The sequence below is a fragment of the Myxine glutinosa genome, chromosome 1 (assembly GCF_964187855.1).
Source record: "Myxine glutinosa chromosome 1, kmMyxGlut1.1, whole genome shotgun sequence".
Classification (NCBI taxonomy): Eukaryota; Metazoa; Chordata; class Myxini; order Myxiniformes; family Myxinidae; genus Myxine; species Myxine glutinosa.
The window spans coordinates 55879123-55896594 of record NC_136261.1 but is presented as its reverse complement, the minus strand read 5'-3'; the positions used below and the strand labels follow the sequence as shown (position 1 = coordinate 55896594).

At 46.1% G+C, this 17472-nt stretch overlaps 1 protein-coding gene across 1 annotated transcript in view; it reads left to right on the top strand.

Moving 5' to 3' along the window:
* LOC137424457 (AP-1 complex subunit mu-1) overlaps positions 1 to 17472 on the top strand; it is a 100006-nt gene that overhangs the window by 59638 nt on the left and 22896 nt on the right. The window contains exons 7-8 of the mRNA XM_068111929.2: positions 638 to 783; positions 2694 to 2765. Coding sequence (XP_067968030.1) covers positions 638 to 783; positions 2694 to 2765 — 218 coding nt within the window. The remainder of the gene's footprint in view (positions 1 to 637; positions 784 to 2693; positions 2766 to 17472) is intronic.

The following is a 17472-nucleotide window of genomic DNA, read 5'->3' as shown; positions in this document are numbered from 1 at the left end:
ACAGCAACATCGAGATGAAGATATAACAGGAAAACACAACAAATCCAGTTCGGAAAAAAACTTTAATGAGGTTAAAGTGGCAGCTGCAGATTTGATCAACATGTCGAAAAAAAAAAACCAGAGCCGGAAGTGAAAGAGCCACACGTTGGCTACGAGAGTAGAGGAAGTCAGTAAGCCATGTGTGGAGTTTGACTTGTATTCCATCGGCAGAGAGGTTAAAGAGCAAGGCGGTTTTCCAGACTGTATCGAAAACTCGAGATATGTCTTTCTATTGTTCCATTTGTTCTTTATTGTCCTGATCCATTCTATGATTTAGCTCCTCCCCGATCCTCGACTTTGTGAGGAGCACTGAAGTGGTGCCCCATGCCAACCAATATACCGTGCAGGGTTTGCAGTCACCAACCTGGTGGAGTCTAATGTTTAAACCTCCAACCACCAAAAGTAAAGAAGCTGAGCTGGCTCGGACAACTCCAAACCCTGCTCACATTTACGTCTTATTTCCAAATGTTTGATTTGGGCAATAACACGTCATCAAGTTTGTGGTGACCAATAAGGTAAATGGCATGATGTTACATTTTTCCACTGGTTCTGAGAAGCTCATACAATCCAAACTTCCTATTTATCTTATCGTCCACAGGTTCGAAGTCATCACCGGCTGTGGAACTGGAGGATGTGAAGTTTCATCAGTGTGTCCGACTCTCTCGCTTTGACAACGACAGAACCATTTCCTTCATCCCACCGGATGGAGAGTTTGAGTTATTGACTTACCGCTTGCAAACCCATGTGAGCATTTACCGTATGTGCGCGCTTCGGTTATTACTCACGATTCACTTGTACAGCGTATTGTATGCACCGCATTAGTTGGTTACTCCACACACATGAAACAAAAAGGGGGTTAAGCAATTGGGTCACTTCTGTCTGTATGTATACAAACATCAGTTTATGATTGCGGAACAACTTGATTTTAATTGAATGTTATACAGTCATGTGAAAAAGTAAGTACACCCCGCTGGTCTTTCCCTAGGTGTTCATTGGCAAACTTTAGTCTTGCCCTGATGTTCTTTTTGGACAGCAAAGGTTTCCTCCTGGCACACCTCCCATGTAGATCAAATTTGTGCAGCCTCTTTCTAATGATAGACTCGTGCACTTTGACATCAACAGTGGCAAGAGCTACCTGTAGGTCCCGTGATGACATTCTGGGGTTCTTAGAGACTTCTTTCAGCATCTTGCGGTTTGCTCTCGGGCTGAACCTGCTGGGGAGGCCTGGCCTGAACAAGTTGGCAGTTGTTTGGAATCTTCTCCACTTGCAGATGATCTTCCGGACAGTCGGACGATTGATTTCAAATTGTTTGGAGATCTTTTTAAATCCTTTCCCAGACTCGTAGGTATCTATAACCTTCTTTCTGAAGGCCTCGGTGAGCTCTTTTGATCTAGGCATGGTGAAACTGCACACTTCAACAACAAAGAGCAAACCAAACTAAATGTCTGAGGTTTAAATAAGACAGGTTCCTCCAAGATCGTCTCTAACGATGTTCTAATCATTTGCACCTGAGCCGGTGCACCTGATTCTAATTTTAGGTATTTGAAGTCGTGATAAAGGTCGGGGTGTACTTACTTTTTCCACATGCGAAATTTGCATTTATGTTTATTTAAATTATACAATGGACAACAAAATGTAAATGTTTCATGATATTTGTTATATTATATCACCTTTATCTATCAACTATCAATATTGTTGAAATGAAGATCAAATAGCTGTATGTTGAAATATGTTGAAAAAGTCAAAACTTTACATGGGGTGCACTTACTTTTTTGCGTGACTGTATTTTGAACACAAATCGGAGCATGAATCAGAAAACGATCCTGAAATTTAGCAGTACTTTGGCTCTGAATTTGTCCTGATCGCGCATGCACAGAGAGGAGTGAAAAAATTTTTTTACCTTGTCTGTCTGCCTGGCAGTCAAGCAAAACTGAAAATCATTCCAAACAGGAAACTTACTGTTTTACGGCCGTCATAAAGGACACAAACAACAGGTACGAAGAACTAATGTAACTCGTTAAATAAGGGGGTGTAAAAACGCTGCATCAACGGCGGTAAACTTCCAGAATTTTTTTTTCTACTATCTTTAAAACCTTTACTTTATTACCTCCGCCACGAAGGTGGCTGTAGGTTATGTTTTCTCCCCTGTCTGTTAGTCTGTCTGTTAGTCTGTCTGTTTGTTACTTGTCAAGTAACAGTTTGTCTGTCCGCTCACTTATATTGCCTACAGGTCACAATTTTAAACCGATCTTCATGAAACTTCACCAAATGGTTCACAAAATGCTCATCTGGAACCATTTTCTGACGTGACTCCTTCAAACTTTACTGGTGATATTCAATTGTTTTGGGGCAATGGACACGTAATTGCATGATATTGCAGCAAAACAGCGTGTCGTTGTTGCGACTGTGGAAACCATGATTGATTTGCACCTGAAATTCAATAATTTAAGTCATAAGGTGTCCCAAAAACCTTCCTGTTTTAAGAGAAGGCATTTGGGATAGGAAGTGCTTCTAATCCACCATCAGTATAGTCCAGATATGTCACTGTGTGATTTCCATCTCTTCAGTCCATTCAAGGAGCACTTGAGTAAGATCAAGTTTCAAAGTGATGAAACTTTACCTTGACTTAATATTTATGATGTCTCCCTCCCAGGTGAAGCCGTTAATCTGGATCGAGTCAATGATCGAGAAATATTCACACAGCCGTGTTGAAATCATGATCAAGGTTGTACTTGATTTATTAATCACTAAGTACTATTTAATCATCACCTCATAATTTATTCCTTTTCATTTACAAATGTCAAGCATCATAACAATGCAGGTCTACTACAACCCTGCACAACACAATCATTTTCAAATGATTTTTTTAACTTTATACCCCAAAGTTGTTCTTTATAGTTCTGTTGGGACTTTTTAAAGGAACTGATGCTGAGGCATCTTGCTGAACCACGGCCTCTTTGTCTAAGTTGCGGTTAGACAAAGAGACCATGGTTCAGCAAGAATAGAAAACTTGCTTAGATACAGTATGGGAATTGATACGAGATTGTGATGTAATGTCATCTTGAAAGCATCGGGGGACACGCTCATCGGGAATATCCCAAAGGCAATACAAATTTGGGATAAAGTTGTGCAGTTGAGCAAAAAGCTTGAACTTAAGGACAACCAGAAATGGGGGTACTGGATTAACTGGTGCAACCTGGTGATTGGCAAAGGGCAAAAATGGCATTACGGATGTGACCAAATGAGATGTGATGGAGGACCTTGAGGAGATACTTAAAACTGTTTTTTTAAGTGCAGACACACTATATCCAGCCTAGTACACACCCCTCAGGTTTTTCATGCCACTTCCATACACCTGTACCTCAATTACCATCATCCTGATTCTTCACCCAATTACTATACTTGGGGTCATCTCAATGCCGTATGATCTTTCTCTTATGGAAGACTTCCTTTTCTGTTCCCTCCTCCACCCACAACTTTCCTCATTCTCTCGTTTTTCCTTTTACTTCTTCACAATTTAGTGTTTTCTCAGTTTTCCTTTTTGTTTTCTGTTCTGCTCTCAGTTTTCCTTTCTTCTCGTGCTTAGACCGAGACCGGGAAGACTAAAGTGATTTAGCTTTACAAGTGGGGTGAGACTATGTGAAACCTTGGGCTAATCAGTAAAATTTAATTGTACTTCCACCACACCCTCACCCCACCTTTTCAACTCCACTTACAAGCACTTGCGTCCATTTTAAACCCATGAAACTGCATGAGCTTGTTTGTCGACCTGAAAAGATTTCTTTTATTTTCGCATCTCACTGTAATTCACTTCGGTTCTCCCATTTATAGTCTTTATGAAGATTAATGCCTGTGTTTTTAATTAGTTTGCCCTTCTGCTGTACTGTTTGAGCATTAGCTTGACTTTCAGCAAGCACAGATGTGTTTGGGCCAGGCAGGGATTATACATCCGTGATTATTATTGTCAGATAATAGTACTATTATTGTTGTTAATATTATTACTAAATTAATATATATGCTTTCTTACAATGTTATCATTGTTTATGTTATTTATTTTGTAATTATAATGCCGTGCCATGGAAGGACCTATTGAGCTGCTTTATACACCTTAACATAGTGTTAAAGCGCGGTGTTACGCGCGCTGCTTGTGAGCAAGGAGGAAGCGGACAACGCGGTAACTTGTAAGAGTCTTTATTCAAGAGCTCACTGTAACACTGAGCTGCTCAGGGCTGCGCGCCCAGTGTATATCGTGAGGCCACGCCTCTCTCCCAGGCGTGGCCCACCCCCACTTGGTGTGCGGGGTGATGTCACCACGTCAGTGCTTTCGTGTCCGCCACACGCGACCCCCAGAATCCCCGCGCACCTGAAGGGTCAGTTTGTGGGGCAAACGGATGACCCGGCCGAAGCGCCCCCTGGCGACCGGCGGCGTCTGGGATGCATGGATGCCATCTGGGATGCCTCCGGCTGCCCCTGGGATGGGTGCAGGACCGGGGGGCGGCGTGGCAGCGGGGCTGGGTGGTGCCGGGGGTCCGCCCGCAGGGGGGCGGCCCCGAAGTGGGGGTCGGGCCACTGGCGGTGGATGGTCCACGTCGAGGTGGGCCGGCTTGAGGCGGTCCACAGAAACGCGGTCAGGAGTACTGCCGATGTCCAGGGTGAAGTGCTTCACCCCGGTCTCCAGCACGCGGAAAGGCCCGTCGTACGGGGGCCGCAGTGGTGTCCGGTGGGCATCGTGGCGGACGAAGACGTACTCCGCCGTGCGAAGCTCCGGGGTGACGTGCGTCGGTGGGTGCCCGTGGCATGCCGTTGGCACCGGGGCGAACCTCTGGGCGGTCTCCTGCATCGGGCACCGGGTGCGCGAGCATGGTGGCGTTAGCCAAGGTGAGCTTCGGGCCCGTGAACGCCGCGTCCATCTGCTCAGTCCAGGTAACATCACCTTTGCCCGGCTTACCTCGGAGAGCTTCGTGCAGGGGGCGCAGGAGCTGGGCGATACGGGGCAGGAACCGATGGTAAAAATTCACCATGCCCAGGAACTCCTGCAGCCCCCTGATCGTGCGAGGGCGCGGAAACCCCTTCACCGCCTCCACCTTGGCCGGCAGTGGGACGGCTCCGTGCCTGGTGACGCGCTGCCCCAGAAAATCGATTACGGCGACGCCGAACCGGCACTTTGTGGGGTTCCCAATCAGGCCATGTTGGCCCAGGCATTCGAAGAGCGTGCGGAGGTGGTGTAGGGGCTCTTTGCAGGACGCGCTGGTGACGAGGATATCGTCCAGGTAGACGTATACAAAATCCAAGTCGCGCAGGACGCTGTCCATCAGCCGCTGGAACGCCTGAGCCGCATTCTTCAGACCGAAGGGCATCCGCAGGAATTCGAAGAGTCCGAACGGCGTGATGACCGCCGTCTTCGGGACGTCCTCCGGCCTGACGGGGACCTGATGGTAGCCGCGTATTAGGTCCACCTTCGAGAAGAAGGACATGCCCGCCAAACGGGCGGAAAAGTCCTGAATGTGGGGGACGGGGTAGCGGTCGGGGGTGGTGGCGTCATTGAGACGGCGATAGTCCCCGCACGGTCGCCATCCCCCGCCGGGCTTCGGCACGATGTGCAGCGGCGACGCCCAACCACTCTCCGAGCGCCGAACGATGCCGAGTCGCTCCAGGGTAGCGAACTCCGCTTTTGCTACCGCCAGCTTCGTCGGCTCGAGGCGGCGTGCCCGGGCGTAGACCGGTGGCCCGACGGTGGGGATGTGATGGGCCACCCCGTGCTTGACGGCCCCCGCCGAGAAGGTGGGCCGCGTGAGGGCCGGGAAGCCGGCGAGGAGGCGGGTGAATTCGTCCGCTGCCAGAAGCGTACAGATCAACGTGGCCGGAACCGAACCGTTCGGCAAGCCGCTTGGCAAGCCGCTTGGTGAGCCGCTCGGTGAGCTGCTCGACGAGCTGGGCAGCACACAAGCGAGCGAGCTGAACATCTCGGCCTGGACAAGACGTCTGTGCTTTACGTCGACCAGGAGCCCATTGGCGCACAGGAAGTCCGCGCCAAGCAATGCCATGGGCACGTCGGCGGTGACGAACGACCATTGGAAAACCTGCCCTCCAAACCGCAGAGAGAGGCAGCGTTTTCCGTACGTACGGATGGGCGTCCCATTCGCGGCAAGCAGCGCGGGGCCCCCGCCCGCGGCGTGCTTGTCCGATGTGCCGGCAGGAACGACACTCACCTGCCGCCCAGGTGTCGCACAGGTAACGGCGCCCGGATAAGGTGTCCGTTATGAACAGCAGGCTGCTCGAACGGCCGGCGCTCATTGCCACTATTGAGCGCCGGCCCGGGCGTTTCCCGACCTGTTGAAGGAGCATGGTGGATGACACTGTCGAGCCTCGTGGCCGAACTTGGCGTGGAACCAGCACCAGGTGGTGGAGCTGGAGGAGTGCGGCTGGCTCCGCCAGGCCGGTGGAGCCGGCGGTTTTCTCCACGGTGGCGGTTTTCGCCGCGGCGGTGGGCGGGGCGTGGCGGCGGCCACGAGGTGCGTATCAGCATGCTGTGTATGCTGTGGAAGCTGATGCCATGGATCAGCATCAGCCTCGGGATCCACGAGGTGGGCCGCACCGACTCTCGCCCGCGTGTCCGAAGCCGCGAAGTACCTATCCGCCTCGGCGGCCAATGCTCGGGGTTCCGTTAGCACGGTCCCGGCCAACGCGAGGCGTACCTGTGCTGGAAGTTGGCGATGGAAAAGCGCCCGGAATAGAGAACCAGGGGCTTCGTCGCCCAACAGTGACAGCATATGGTCCATTCGGACCGACGGGCGCGTGTCGCCGAGCTCGGGGAGATCCAGGAGGCGGTCGGCCCGTGCGTCCTCCATAAGGCCGAACGTGGCTAGGAGCAGCCGCTTGAGTGCCTCGTACTTGTGGCCGTCCGGTGGGTGGCGAAGGACGGACACAACTCGAGCGGCCGTGCCGGGCCCGAGGGAGGCGACGACGTGGCAGTAGCGCGTGTCGTCGCCGGTGAGGCGCCAAAGCTGAAACTGGGCTTCGGCTTGGATGAACCAAACTTCGGCCTGGGCCTCCCAAAATTGGGGAAGTTTAACCGACATCGCGTTGTTGGCCATGGAAATGGCGTCGTGCTTGGAAGGATCGCTACGGCAGATCCAACGTCGAGGGTCACCAGTAAAGCACGGTGTTACGCGCGCTGCTTGTGAGCAAGGAGGAAGCGGACAACGCGGTAACTTGTAAGAGTCTTTATTCAAGAGCTCACTGTAACACTGAGCTGCTCAGGGCTGCGCGCCCAGTGTATATCGTGAGGCCACGCCTCTCTCCCGGGCGTGGCCCACCCCCACTTGGTGTGCGGGGTGATGTCACCACGTCAGTGCTTTCGTGTCCGCCACAGTGTGCATTTAAAACCTGGGGATTCTTCCAAATTCTTTGTAGTTAATTAATCCCCATCAACTCAGGACATCATCATAACAATCACTTGGTGTATCACATTCCACATCACTAGAATATCACATATGACATTCCAGCTATAGTAAAACTCCACAAAAAACATGCCATACATGAACAAGCACACACACACTCAACTCGTCTAGTTATACTAGATTGCTTGTTCCCTGATAAAAAAAAAACATTCTGATGGGATTCTCATTGCATTTACACCAGATCTCATTCAAATCATTGTGGATTCTTGCAAAAATGTGGTTACAAGAACCTTATTTTGAGGGTTAATACAACTTGTCTGCCTATTTGAATGATTATAAAACAATGGAAATATTCAGCAATGTTTATTTTTAACAAAGTAAGGCATGGTTCCAACAATCTGTCTTTTTATATATATATATCTATATATATATCTATATATATATCTATATATATATATATATATATATATATATATATATATATATATATATATATATATATATATATATATATATACAGACTTGGCATTTAATATGGAATTTTTTTTCTTTCTTGAGTTGGGTTTACTTTCTGAACTCAGTATATCAATCTGGTGAGTTTATTTTACCCATCGGTGATGTCTTTGTTGAAAGAACCATGTCACTGATTGTCTATCGCAGCAAGAGGTCAATAACAGGATTATATCACAGGTGGCATGACAAAATGTAAGGACAGGTACATTTGACGATTGGCTTCACAATCGGGTATATAAGGGTTGTTGCGTTCTGTATTAGTGGAAAACAACTGCTGCACGTCTACAAAAGTTATTGCCGCTTCCTCTGGAGATGGTCCGTCAACTTGACAATGCTGTTTGTCATGGAGTGGTGGCTTTACGAAATTCTGGCATGAAACAGCGTGCTATTGCTCGGCAGTATGGCATCACTCAAGGTCAGGTGTCAAAGATCCTGAAACGAAATGCTCAGAGGCGTGTCCCTACTACAATACCGAGGCCAGGACGTCCACGCAGAACCACAAGGAGAGATGATCGCCAGCTGCACCGGTTAGTCTGCAATGGCCGTACCAAGTCAGCTAATTGGCTTAGGGCTGAGTGGCAGCAACTGACAAATGTGCCTGTATCCAGAAGGCGAGTCAACCAACGACTGGTTCAAGCAGGCTATCGTGCCAGGCATCCCTTGAGAAAGCCATGCCTGACCAGACAACACAGCCAGCGCCGATTGCAGTGGACCAGAGAGCACCGTCAATGGCAGCCAGGATACTGGAATCATGTTACCTTCAGTGACGAGTCTAGATTTCTCGTCTATCGTCAAGATGGCCGCGTCCGAGTGCGCAGACAAGTGCATGAAGCCCACAACGAAGATTGTATAGTGCCAAGAGTCCAAGCTGGAGGTGGTGGGGTGACCGTTTGGGCTGCTTTTCATGCAGGGGGCAAAACTGACCTGGTTGTTCTGAATGGAAACCTGAACCAGTTCAAGTACAGGGTCATTCTGGAAGAAACATTGCTTCCATTTGCTCGTGCAGCCTTTCGAGTAAACTTTGTCTTCCAAGATGACAATTCACGGCCTCATTGTGCTGTCATGATCCAACACTCTCTTGCTGACCGTGGTGTAGAGCATATGGAGTGGCCTGCCATGTCCCCGGATATGAATCCGATAGAGAACTTGTGGGCAGAATTAACACGTCAAATCGACAACTTGCACCAGCAGCCTGCCTCTGTGCGTGAATTGCAGCAGACTATTGTCACTGCATGGCAAGCGATTCCTGTCCAAACCTTGGCAAATCTTGTGAACAGCATGCCTCGACGTGTACGTGCTCTCCTGAATGCTCGTGGTGGTTACACGAAGTACTGAACTGTAATATTACTGTCCATAATCCCAGTCATAATTTAGCTTTTGTTTTTGTTGAAATTTTTTTTGGCAAATGTGCAAAATAAAGAGATACTTCTGGAAAACGTACAGAAGTTTAACAAAGTACTGTCCGTGAATTGAGTTCGATATCAGTTTACATCACTTTCAAGGATCAATTTATTTGCTTCGAAATGTCAAATGTGGTTTTTGTTTCTTTTAAAGGTCACATTAACAAAATCTAGAATAATTTCAATATAATTCCAATGAACTTTTGGTTCTAAGTCATCTTGAACAGTAAGTTCACCCCCCCAAAAAGAAATTCCATATTAAATGCCAAGTCTGTATATATATAACTGTGAGAAATATTAGAAACTCCACAGTACGAGCAGGGCATCTCATTTGCATTAAATAAATAATCGGGAGATTAAATCAGACGCGGACGTAGCTTCAGGACGTCGATCTTTAATTTTCAACAAGCTTTCGACCAACAAAGGTCTTCTTCTTAGTCGTCCCGAAGACTAAGAAACTTCCGCTGAACTTGGGGACGACTAAGAAGAAGACCTTTGTTGGTCGAAAGCTTGTCGAAAATTAAAGATCGACGTCCTGAAGCTACGTCCGTGTCTGATTTAATCTCCCGATTATATATATATATATATAAATATATATATATATATATATATATATATATATATATATATATATATATAATATATATATATATATATATATATATATATATATATATATATATATATATATATATATATATATATATATATATATATATATATATATATACACACACAGTCACGTGAAAAAGTAAGTACACCCCATGTAAAGTTTTGACTTTTACAACATATTTCAACATACAGCTATTTGATCTTCATTTCAGCAATATTGAAAGATAAAGGTGATATCACATAACAAATATCATGAAACATTTACATTTTGTAGTCCATTGTATAATTTAAATAAACATGAATGCAAATTTCGCATGTGGAAAAAGTAAGTAGAAGATAGGTGGTCCACAGATATGTGTAATATTTAATACTATTAAAAATCCATGCTCCACAAGGCTGCCCTTGTTCCTATTATATGTTTATAAAGATCATATGAACCAAATATGAGGTCAATTGGAACTTATTTAGAGGTTGCTCAAAAAATAACATTTTTAATTTATCCTGTTTTTTTCAGATGGCAGAAACTCGCAGCTCTTCCACAGTTTGGTTGCTGGGCAAGTCTGAAAAGGAAATAATATGTGGGGGACAACCAACCAAAGGACACATATTGCAGAAAATGGTGTACCATCACATACAAGAACACCATACAGTTCGTGAACATGCCAAACGTAGTGTACAAGCTGTGTGTGCATACTGGGAGAAAGCACGAATTCCAGTGCAGAGAGTAGATTCCTGTGAGCGCCAACTTTTGAAGTTGTATGATGCCTACAAACTGGTAAAGAAAAATAGAACCAAGACATTCGAAAACTACAGAGTGAAGGAGCAGATGTTCAAAGATGATCTTCAATCCCTCTTCGATATCTCACCAAATGATGCGCTTGAGAAAATGACGAATGAAGAAGACAAAGCATTCCTTATCATGCAGCGTGATGATCCCTCAAGTTCACGTATGGTATCTGTGGACAACACTCTGGCAGTGAAGGAGAACAGAAAGCGTATCAGGCTTGAGAATGAAGATAAAATAAAGAAGAAACGTGCTGCTGAGAATCTAACAGCAATGCAATCTGTTCCATCAATATCGGCTGTGGTTGATGATGATGATGAGTCTGAGATTGAAAGCTCCGATTCAGGGGGCAATGAATTCAAACTCCAAAGTCCATGTTCTGCCAAACGGGCGAAAAAGGCTCCCATCAAGGTGATCACTCCAGCAATAGTGGCAACTCTGGACAGAGTAAATCTCTCAAATCGGTGTGCTATGTTTGTGGGCAGTGCTTTTGCACAATCTGATAGATATTTATCGTCTCTGATAGATATTTTATGTTTTCTGATGGATGATTTATTTTTTCCGATAAATGATTCATTGTCAAATTAATACATGAATGTTTAATCTACTGTTTTGTTTTTAATCTTAATTTGACTATTTGAATGAACATTGAACAATGAACAATGAACAATTGAACATACATGTACATTGTACAATGGTATATTGTACATAAATATTTATTAGTTTACAAACAAACAACAACAATAACAATAATAAATAATTAGAGTAATTGAAAATAGATAATTATTATCTATGAATTGATGTATGATGCCAAAAATTCTGTATCTTATTATTCATTAAAATTTGTCAACATTTTGAGCAACCTCTAAATATTGTCCAATCAAGCTCAACCTTTCAACACGAACTACTTTCTTCAATAGGAATAGGGGCAGGCTTGTGGAGAAATGAAAATCCAATCTTCAAATTCTTGGACCACCCTAACATTCTATATATAATATTGTTACGGATATGGGGTCGGCGCTCCCCTTACCAAGGGGGGGTCAATCCCCTTGTTTTCTACACTGGCCGATTCCCCCAGTCCTGGAAGTATGACGTCACTGATGGCCGATGGTACGTTGGGTCGTAAGCCTAATTAGTCTTAATACCTAAGTATTACCACCGGCCGTCAGCGAGGAAATGCTCCCGCTCGTGCCACAGCATAATTGGTTGGTTGCGCCGAGCGAAGCGAACTGCGGCGCGAGCCGTTTAACAATGACTAAACCCGATTGCGAAGCGCTGGCCGAAATCGCACCACAGGAACTCAATTGGGAAATCTCTAAAGCGATCGGATGAGAAAGAAGAAATCAAAGAATGGAGGAACAGATATTTATTATTATTTACACAAACCCAAAGAAGAAAAGAAGAACGAAGTAATTTACAGGGAAGAGGAAGAAGCAGATACACAGGGCAAATCCGTATACAAACTTAACTTATATCCCAGACAACACAGAGGACAGATGATGGGCAGACTCACACGAATGGGGAATTGCAGGTTGGATTGGCTGGAGGGAGAGAAGGGTTCGTGCAGGACGGCAGACTGGAGGTGAGCTGCCGCCGACTCCACCGCAATCTGGTCCACAGAACAGGCGACAGGGAGGTCTGAGGATCGCGGCATGTCGATGTTCGCGTGCCCGCACTTGCTGTTGTCTGTAGCCTTGTAGGTTTGCGCGTCTCCACCTCATGCATCTCCGAAGCTCTCAGCAGGACCGCCACCTGCGCAAGCACCTCCCTCAAAAACTCTCTTGCAGAACTGCTTGCCACGGAACTCCTCAACTGAGGTGGGGGCTCTGCGCAACGGTTTATATAGTGCCACACCCTGGAACGTTCGCGAAACTGCTCGATGTTCCTTGGTCATGCCTCTCAAGCCATACCCCTGATCTCTGGTTGGTCGTTCGGGGCTCCACCCTTGATGACGAGGTGGGGCCACGCCCTTCTGCTCCGAGTTGGAGCACATGTTGAATGGCGGCGAATGCAGTTGGTGATGTAGGCAATGCAGTTGGCAATGTAGGCAATGCAGTTGGCAATGTAGGCAATGCAGTTGGCAATGGAGGTAATGCAGTTGGCAATGGAGGCAATGCAGTTGGCAATGGAGGCAATGCAGTTGGCAATGGAGGTTCTGGGGCCATCGAAAGGGGATCTATCTTATTTGATTTTGGTGCAACGTAAGATCGACTATTGGACACACAGCCTTATCTGAAACACAGACTAATGAAATAACTATAAAGAGGTTCTATGATTGGCTACGTGCTTGTACATGGACTAGCTAAAGTGCACTTATTTCAATTAACAGCCAATTAAGGGGAAATGTACACAGGAAATTTACTACTAAATTTACAAAGTGAAGGTTCTAAAAACCGTAACAAAATATATATGTATATGTAAGACGCTGATGGCTGTCCATTTGTCCATCCCTGTTACGCTGATTGGCTGTGTGAGGCTCCTGGTAAGTGATTGGCTCCTGGTAAGATTATGGTGTAGGCTTATTAAAAGCTGGCATTTGAAATTTGATTCGATATTTTTACGATAGGAACTCATGGCCTCAATAATTATGTTGAAATCTAGAGTGAAATCGGAAAATAATTCAGAAAAAAACCTTTTAAAAACCTGATATATATAATTAAATAATATGCTCCATGGGACATGAAGTAAAACTGCTCCAAACAGAAGTGTTATATTCACAATCGCCATGAGTTCCCTGCAACTTTACTCATCAGTGTGAAAAAGACCAACAGTGTCTATTTTAAGCATCGTCAAATGTCGAAAGGTTGCAGCCCATCGGCGTCAACAGACATTCTGAAACACAGTTTGTGTAGGCCTCAGGCTTCAAGCCTACTGGTCTATAGGACAATTCATTTTTGGCCCTGTGGAATTGGAATCAATCCAAGCTATATAAACATGATGTTGAAGGAGCTGCGCTCCAACGCGAGTCGAAAGAATTGACGCGACCAAAGACGGAATTCGTCCCGAGTTGCTTTATTGAAACAAAACAGCTCAGGTATTCTGAAAAGCCCGTTTATCGGGCAGCAATATATATACACATTTATGTCGGGAAGTTTGCCCGGCAAAAGCTATACCGGGGCGTGCCCGGGTGTCAAGGGCGAGCCTTGGAAAGGCGAGTCTGGACATGCCCGGGCACGCGGCCCTGGCAAGTTGAGGCTGGGCATTGCCCGGGCGCTCTGGGCGAGCCCTGGAAAGGTGGAGAGCGGGCATGCCCGGGAAAGACGAGACCGGGCGTGCCCGGGAGGTTCGGGCGTGCCCGGGAACAGCGAGTCCGGGCATGCCCCGGGAGAGGCGCGTCTGGGCCCGTCCGGACGAGCCCGGCATTGCGATCGCGCCCTGGCCGCGTCCTGCCAGGTGCAAGGCGATTGTGTACATTCAGCGGGAACCGCTACAATGTATTATATATGCACATAAGCAATCGAATGTTTCGGCTTCATTACATAACCCGAGTTGTTATATTTTTGAGGCATCGAGCAATCAAGCCAGCGTTGTTTGCCTATGCACCGCCCATGTAATCTTCATCCTGATGAAGCAGCACCTGCACGGAAGGAAGGAGGGTTATCCCGCCATAAGCTTTGAACCGTTCATGTTTGGAATCTCATTGCGACCCGTTCCCGAATAATAATTTTGAATAATGAATCGGACATAATCCATAACTTTGTGTGTATAATCCTCTGTGCTTCGTTGAGTTTTGTGCACCCGTTATGATTATATTGTATCAGCTTATTAAAAGCTGATATATTTGACTTTCTGATTTTATTTTGCACCGTATTTTGACTTTATTTTATTACCAACCAGGGATTCACCGGTAGTGATCTTTTTGGATTTGGATTCCACTTTTTGTGTCAACTTTAGTTTCTCCCGTGAACGTCATTGTCTGTTCTGTGTTCTTGCTCTTCCACGAGGCTTGATGATGTATAAAGAACAAAAAAAATCCAGTATTCTTTTATTATGCATCTCTATTAATATTCATTGTTTATTAATGAAGTGGTGCCACACGTGCGTAAGATCGCTGTCCATGCAGCGATTGTTATTGATATGGGTCCCAGCGGAGTGTTCCGGTGTTTGTCCGCACTCCACGACATCTTATTTCCCTGGCAACATATTTCGCTCCCAAAAATGTCTGTTTTGAACTCTAACTCCTGCCCTGTACCTTCACCTGATTACCTACCGTTGGAAAGGTAATCATCGATTTACTTGGTTGAAAAAACCATTGGCATCTTTACGTATTCCATTCAAACGCACGTGAAATGAGTGGGGAATAGAGGGGAGACGGGGGCATGGTGAGGGTGAGGGAGAGGGTTGAGGGGGGAGGGCGAGAGGGAAGAGAATGGGGGGAGGGGGAGCGATCCTATGCCACCTTTTCCCGGCACTTGCGATGAGTAGTCTTCCATATATATATATATTATATATATATATATATATATATATATATATATATATATATATATATATATATATATATGTATGTATATATATTATATATATATATATATATATATATATATATATATATACATATAGATATATATATATATAGATATATATATAGATATAGATATATATATAGATATATATATATATATAGATATATATATATATATATAGATATTGTTGTGGTTTTAGAACCCACACTCTTGTGTAAATATGACATCATTAAATGGTTAAAGGTTGCACCCCATAGTTAGGCCACAAGCAACACGTAGGCCACCATAGGACTTCAGTTATTTCATTAGTATGTGTATTAGATAAGGCCGTGTTTCCAATAGTTGAATCTGCGTTGTGCCAATCAAATAAGAAGTTAGGCCCCATTCCGTTCAGTTTGCAACCTCCCTCTCCAAGCGACGCCATTACGCGCCCTCCAGTCTGCCCGATGGCTCTCCCAATTTGTTACGCGCCTTTGTTAGCAGCGTTCGCTGCCTTGAGCTGGAGCTCGCTCAAACGCCGCCATAAGCCATGCGGTGAGGCCCGGAAAAAGGGGACGGAACGCCAAGAAGAAGGTGTAGCCACGTCATCCAGCCATCAAAGGCGGAGCCGGTAAGCCCTCACCAGCCAACCAGGGCTGAAGGGACATCGCTGGCAGGCGTGGCTTTTGGGCTCGCGGAGGCGATCGTTGCTTGCATTAAAAAAGCACGAACGTAAAGCCCTTTCAGGAGACTCATGCGCCGGCATTTGTTAAAGAGGACGTGTTGGAAGGGTGGCTTGGAGAAGGACTGAGAAGAAGAAGGGCGCACTTGTTAAAGAGGACATTGGGGAGAGAGAGGGCGTTTGGCACAAGTGTACACATATTACATACGCAGGACACCAGCTTCCGCCCGCTATATAATTGTCCGGTCGCATTCAACTACATGCGGAGCTGCCTGCCGGGTTTCGCCCCGCTGGACCGGAGCCTGGACGGGAGCCGACCGGAGCCTGGACCCCATGCGCCGGACCTTCCGCCCTCCCATCTACAATCCCCGTGTGAGTGTCTGAGACGGGCCCGTTGTCCTGGGTATTAAGGATAAGACTGTTTTAAGACTGCCCTGTGTGCTGCTTCTTCCTCTTCCTATCTTGTATATTCCTTTCGTTTCCTCTTCTTCTTTCTTTGCACATTGTTAATAAATCAACCTTTGTTCTTCCTATTTTCTGGTTTCCTTTTGTCCGATCGCATTCGTCTTTTCTCTAATTGGGTAAACGTGGCACGATTAGGAACCACTGAGAATCGGGTTTAGGTCACTTTGTTGACGGTTTCCGAACGCGGATTGCTATCCGCTCGGCATTTTCCATCATATCCGTGGTTTTGAGCGGGAGTTATCTCCTTGCTTTACGGCCGGTGGTAGTACTTAGGTAATTGGACTATGACTCGACCAACAACCCTACTTACCACCGGCCGGAAGGAACGTTATAACTACTAAGGACTCGGGTCGGCCAGATAAAAAGACAAGGGGATTAACCCCCCCCCCCCCCCCCCTGATAAGGGGAGCGCCGACGTCCGAGATCCATAACAATATATATATATATCTATATATATAAAACACCATTTGTGTGTGTGTGTGTGTGTGTGTGTGTGTGTAATGTTACCAATAGACTCCTAAACAGAGAGGCTTACGTGCTTGATATTTGACATAGACATGGCCATTGAGCCTGGGACGAACATGGCCGAACTCAAAATATTTGACGATCCATATTTTTTATTCATATTTACCTCAGCGCATTTCAGCGAAGTACCCGCTAATCTCAGCCGGTTCCAGAGCAGCTCGCTGATTCGCTCAGAGCGATCACGTGATGTTCCATTCCCGCCACCAGACTGATTCGCTCAGAGCGATCACGTGATGTTCCATCCCGTCACACGTCACACGTTTTTTCACCTTTTATGCGATCGTGTTTTGTATCGATTTTGTGCGATATGAATTAAATGTCTTTGAAACAGCTGTGAAACGTCTTTCCACAACCCTTCCGTAACCGATTGGAGCAGTTTATTGCCGCACAAATCGAGATCCGCGAAGCGAGTTTGATCGAGTCGTGCTGACAAAGATGGCGACACGGCGGCTTCACTTTTCACGGAGTATGAGCGTTCTATATATTTTCAATTCAGTGCGCCTGTGATTTGTGGCATAGACATGACCATTGGGCCTTCACGGTGTAATTTGTGCGAGGCTTTTGTACCGAGTGAGCTTGAGTCGAGAGGGCGAATGTACGGGTTGG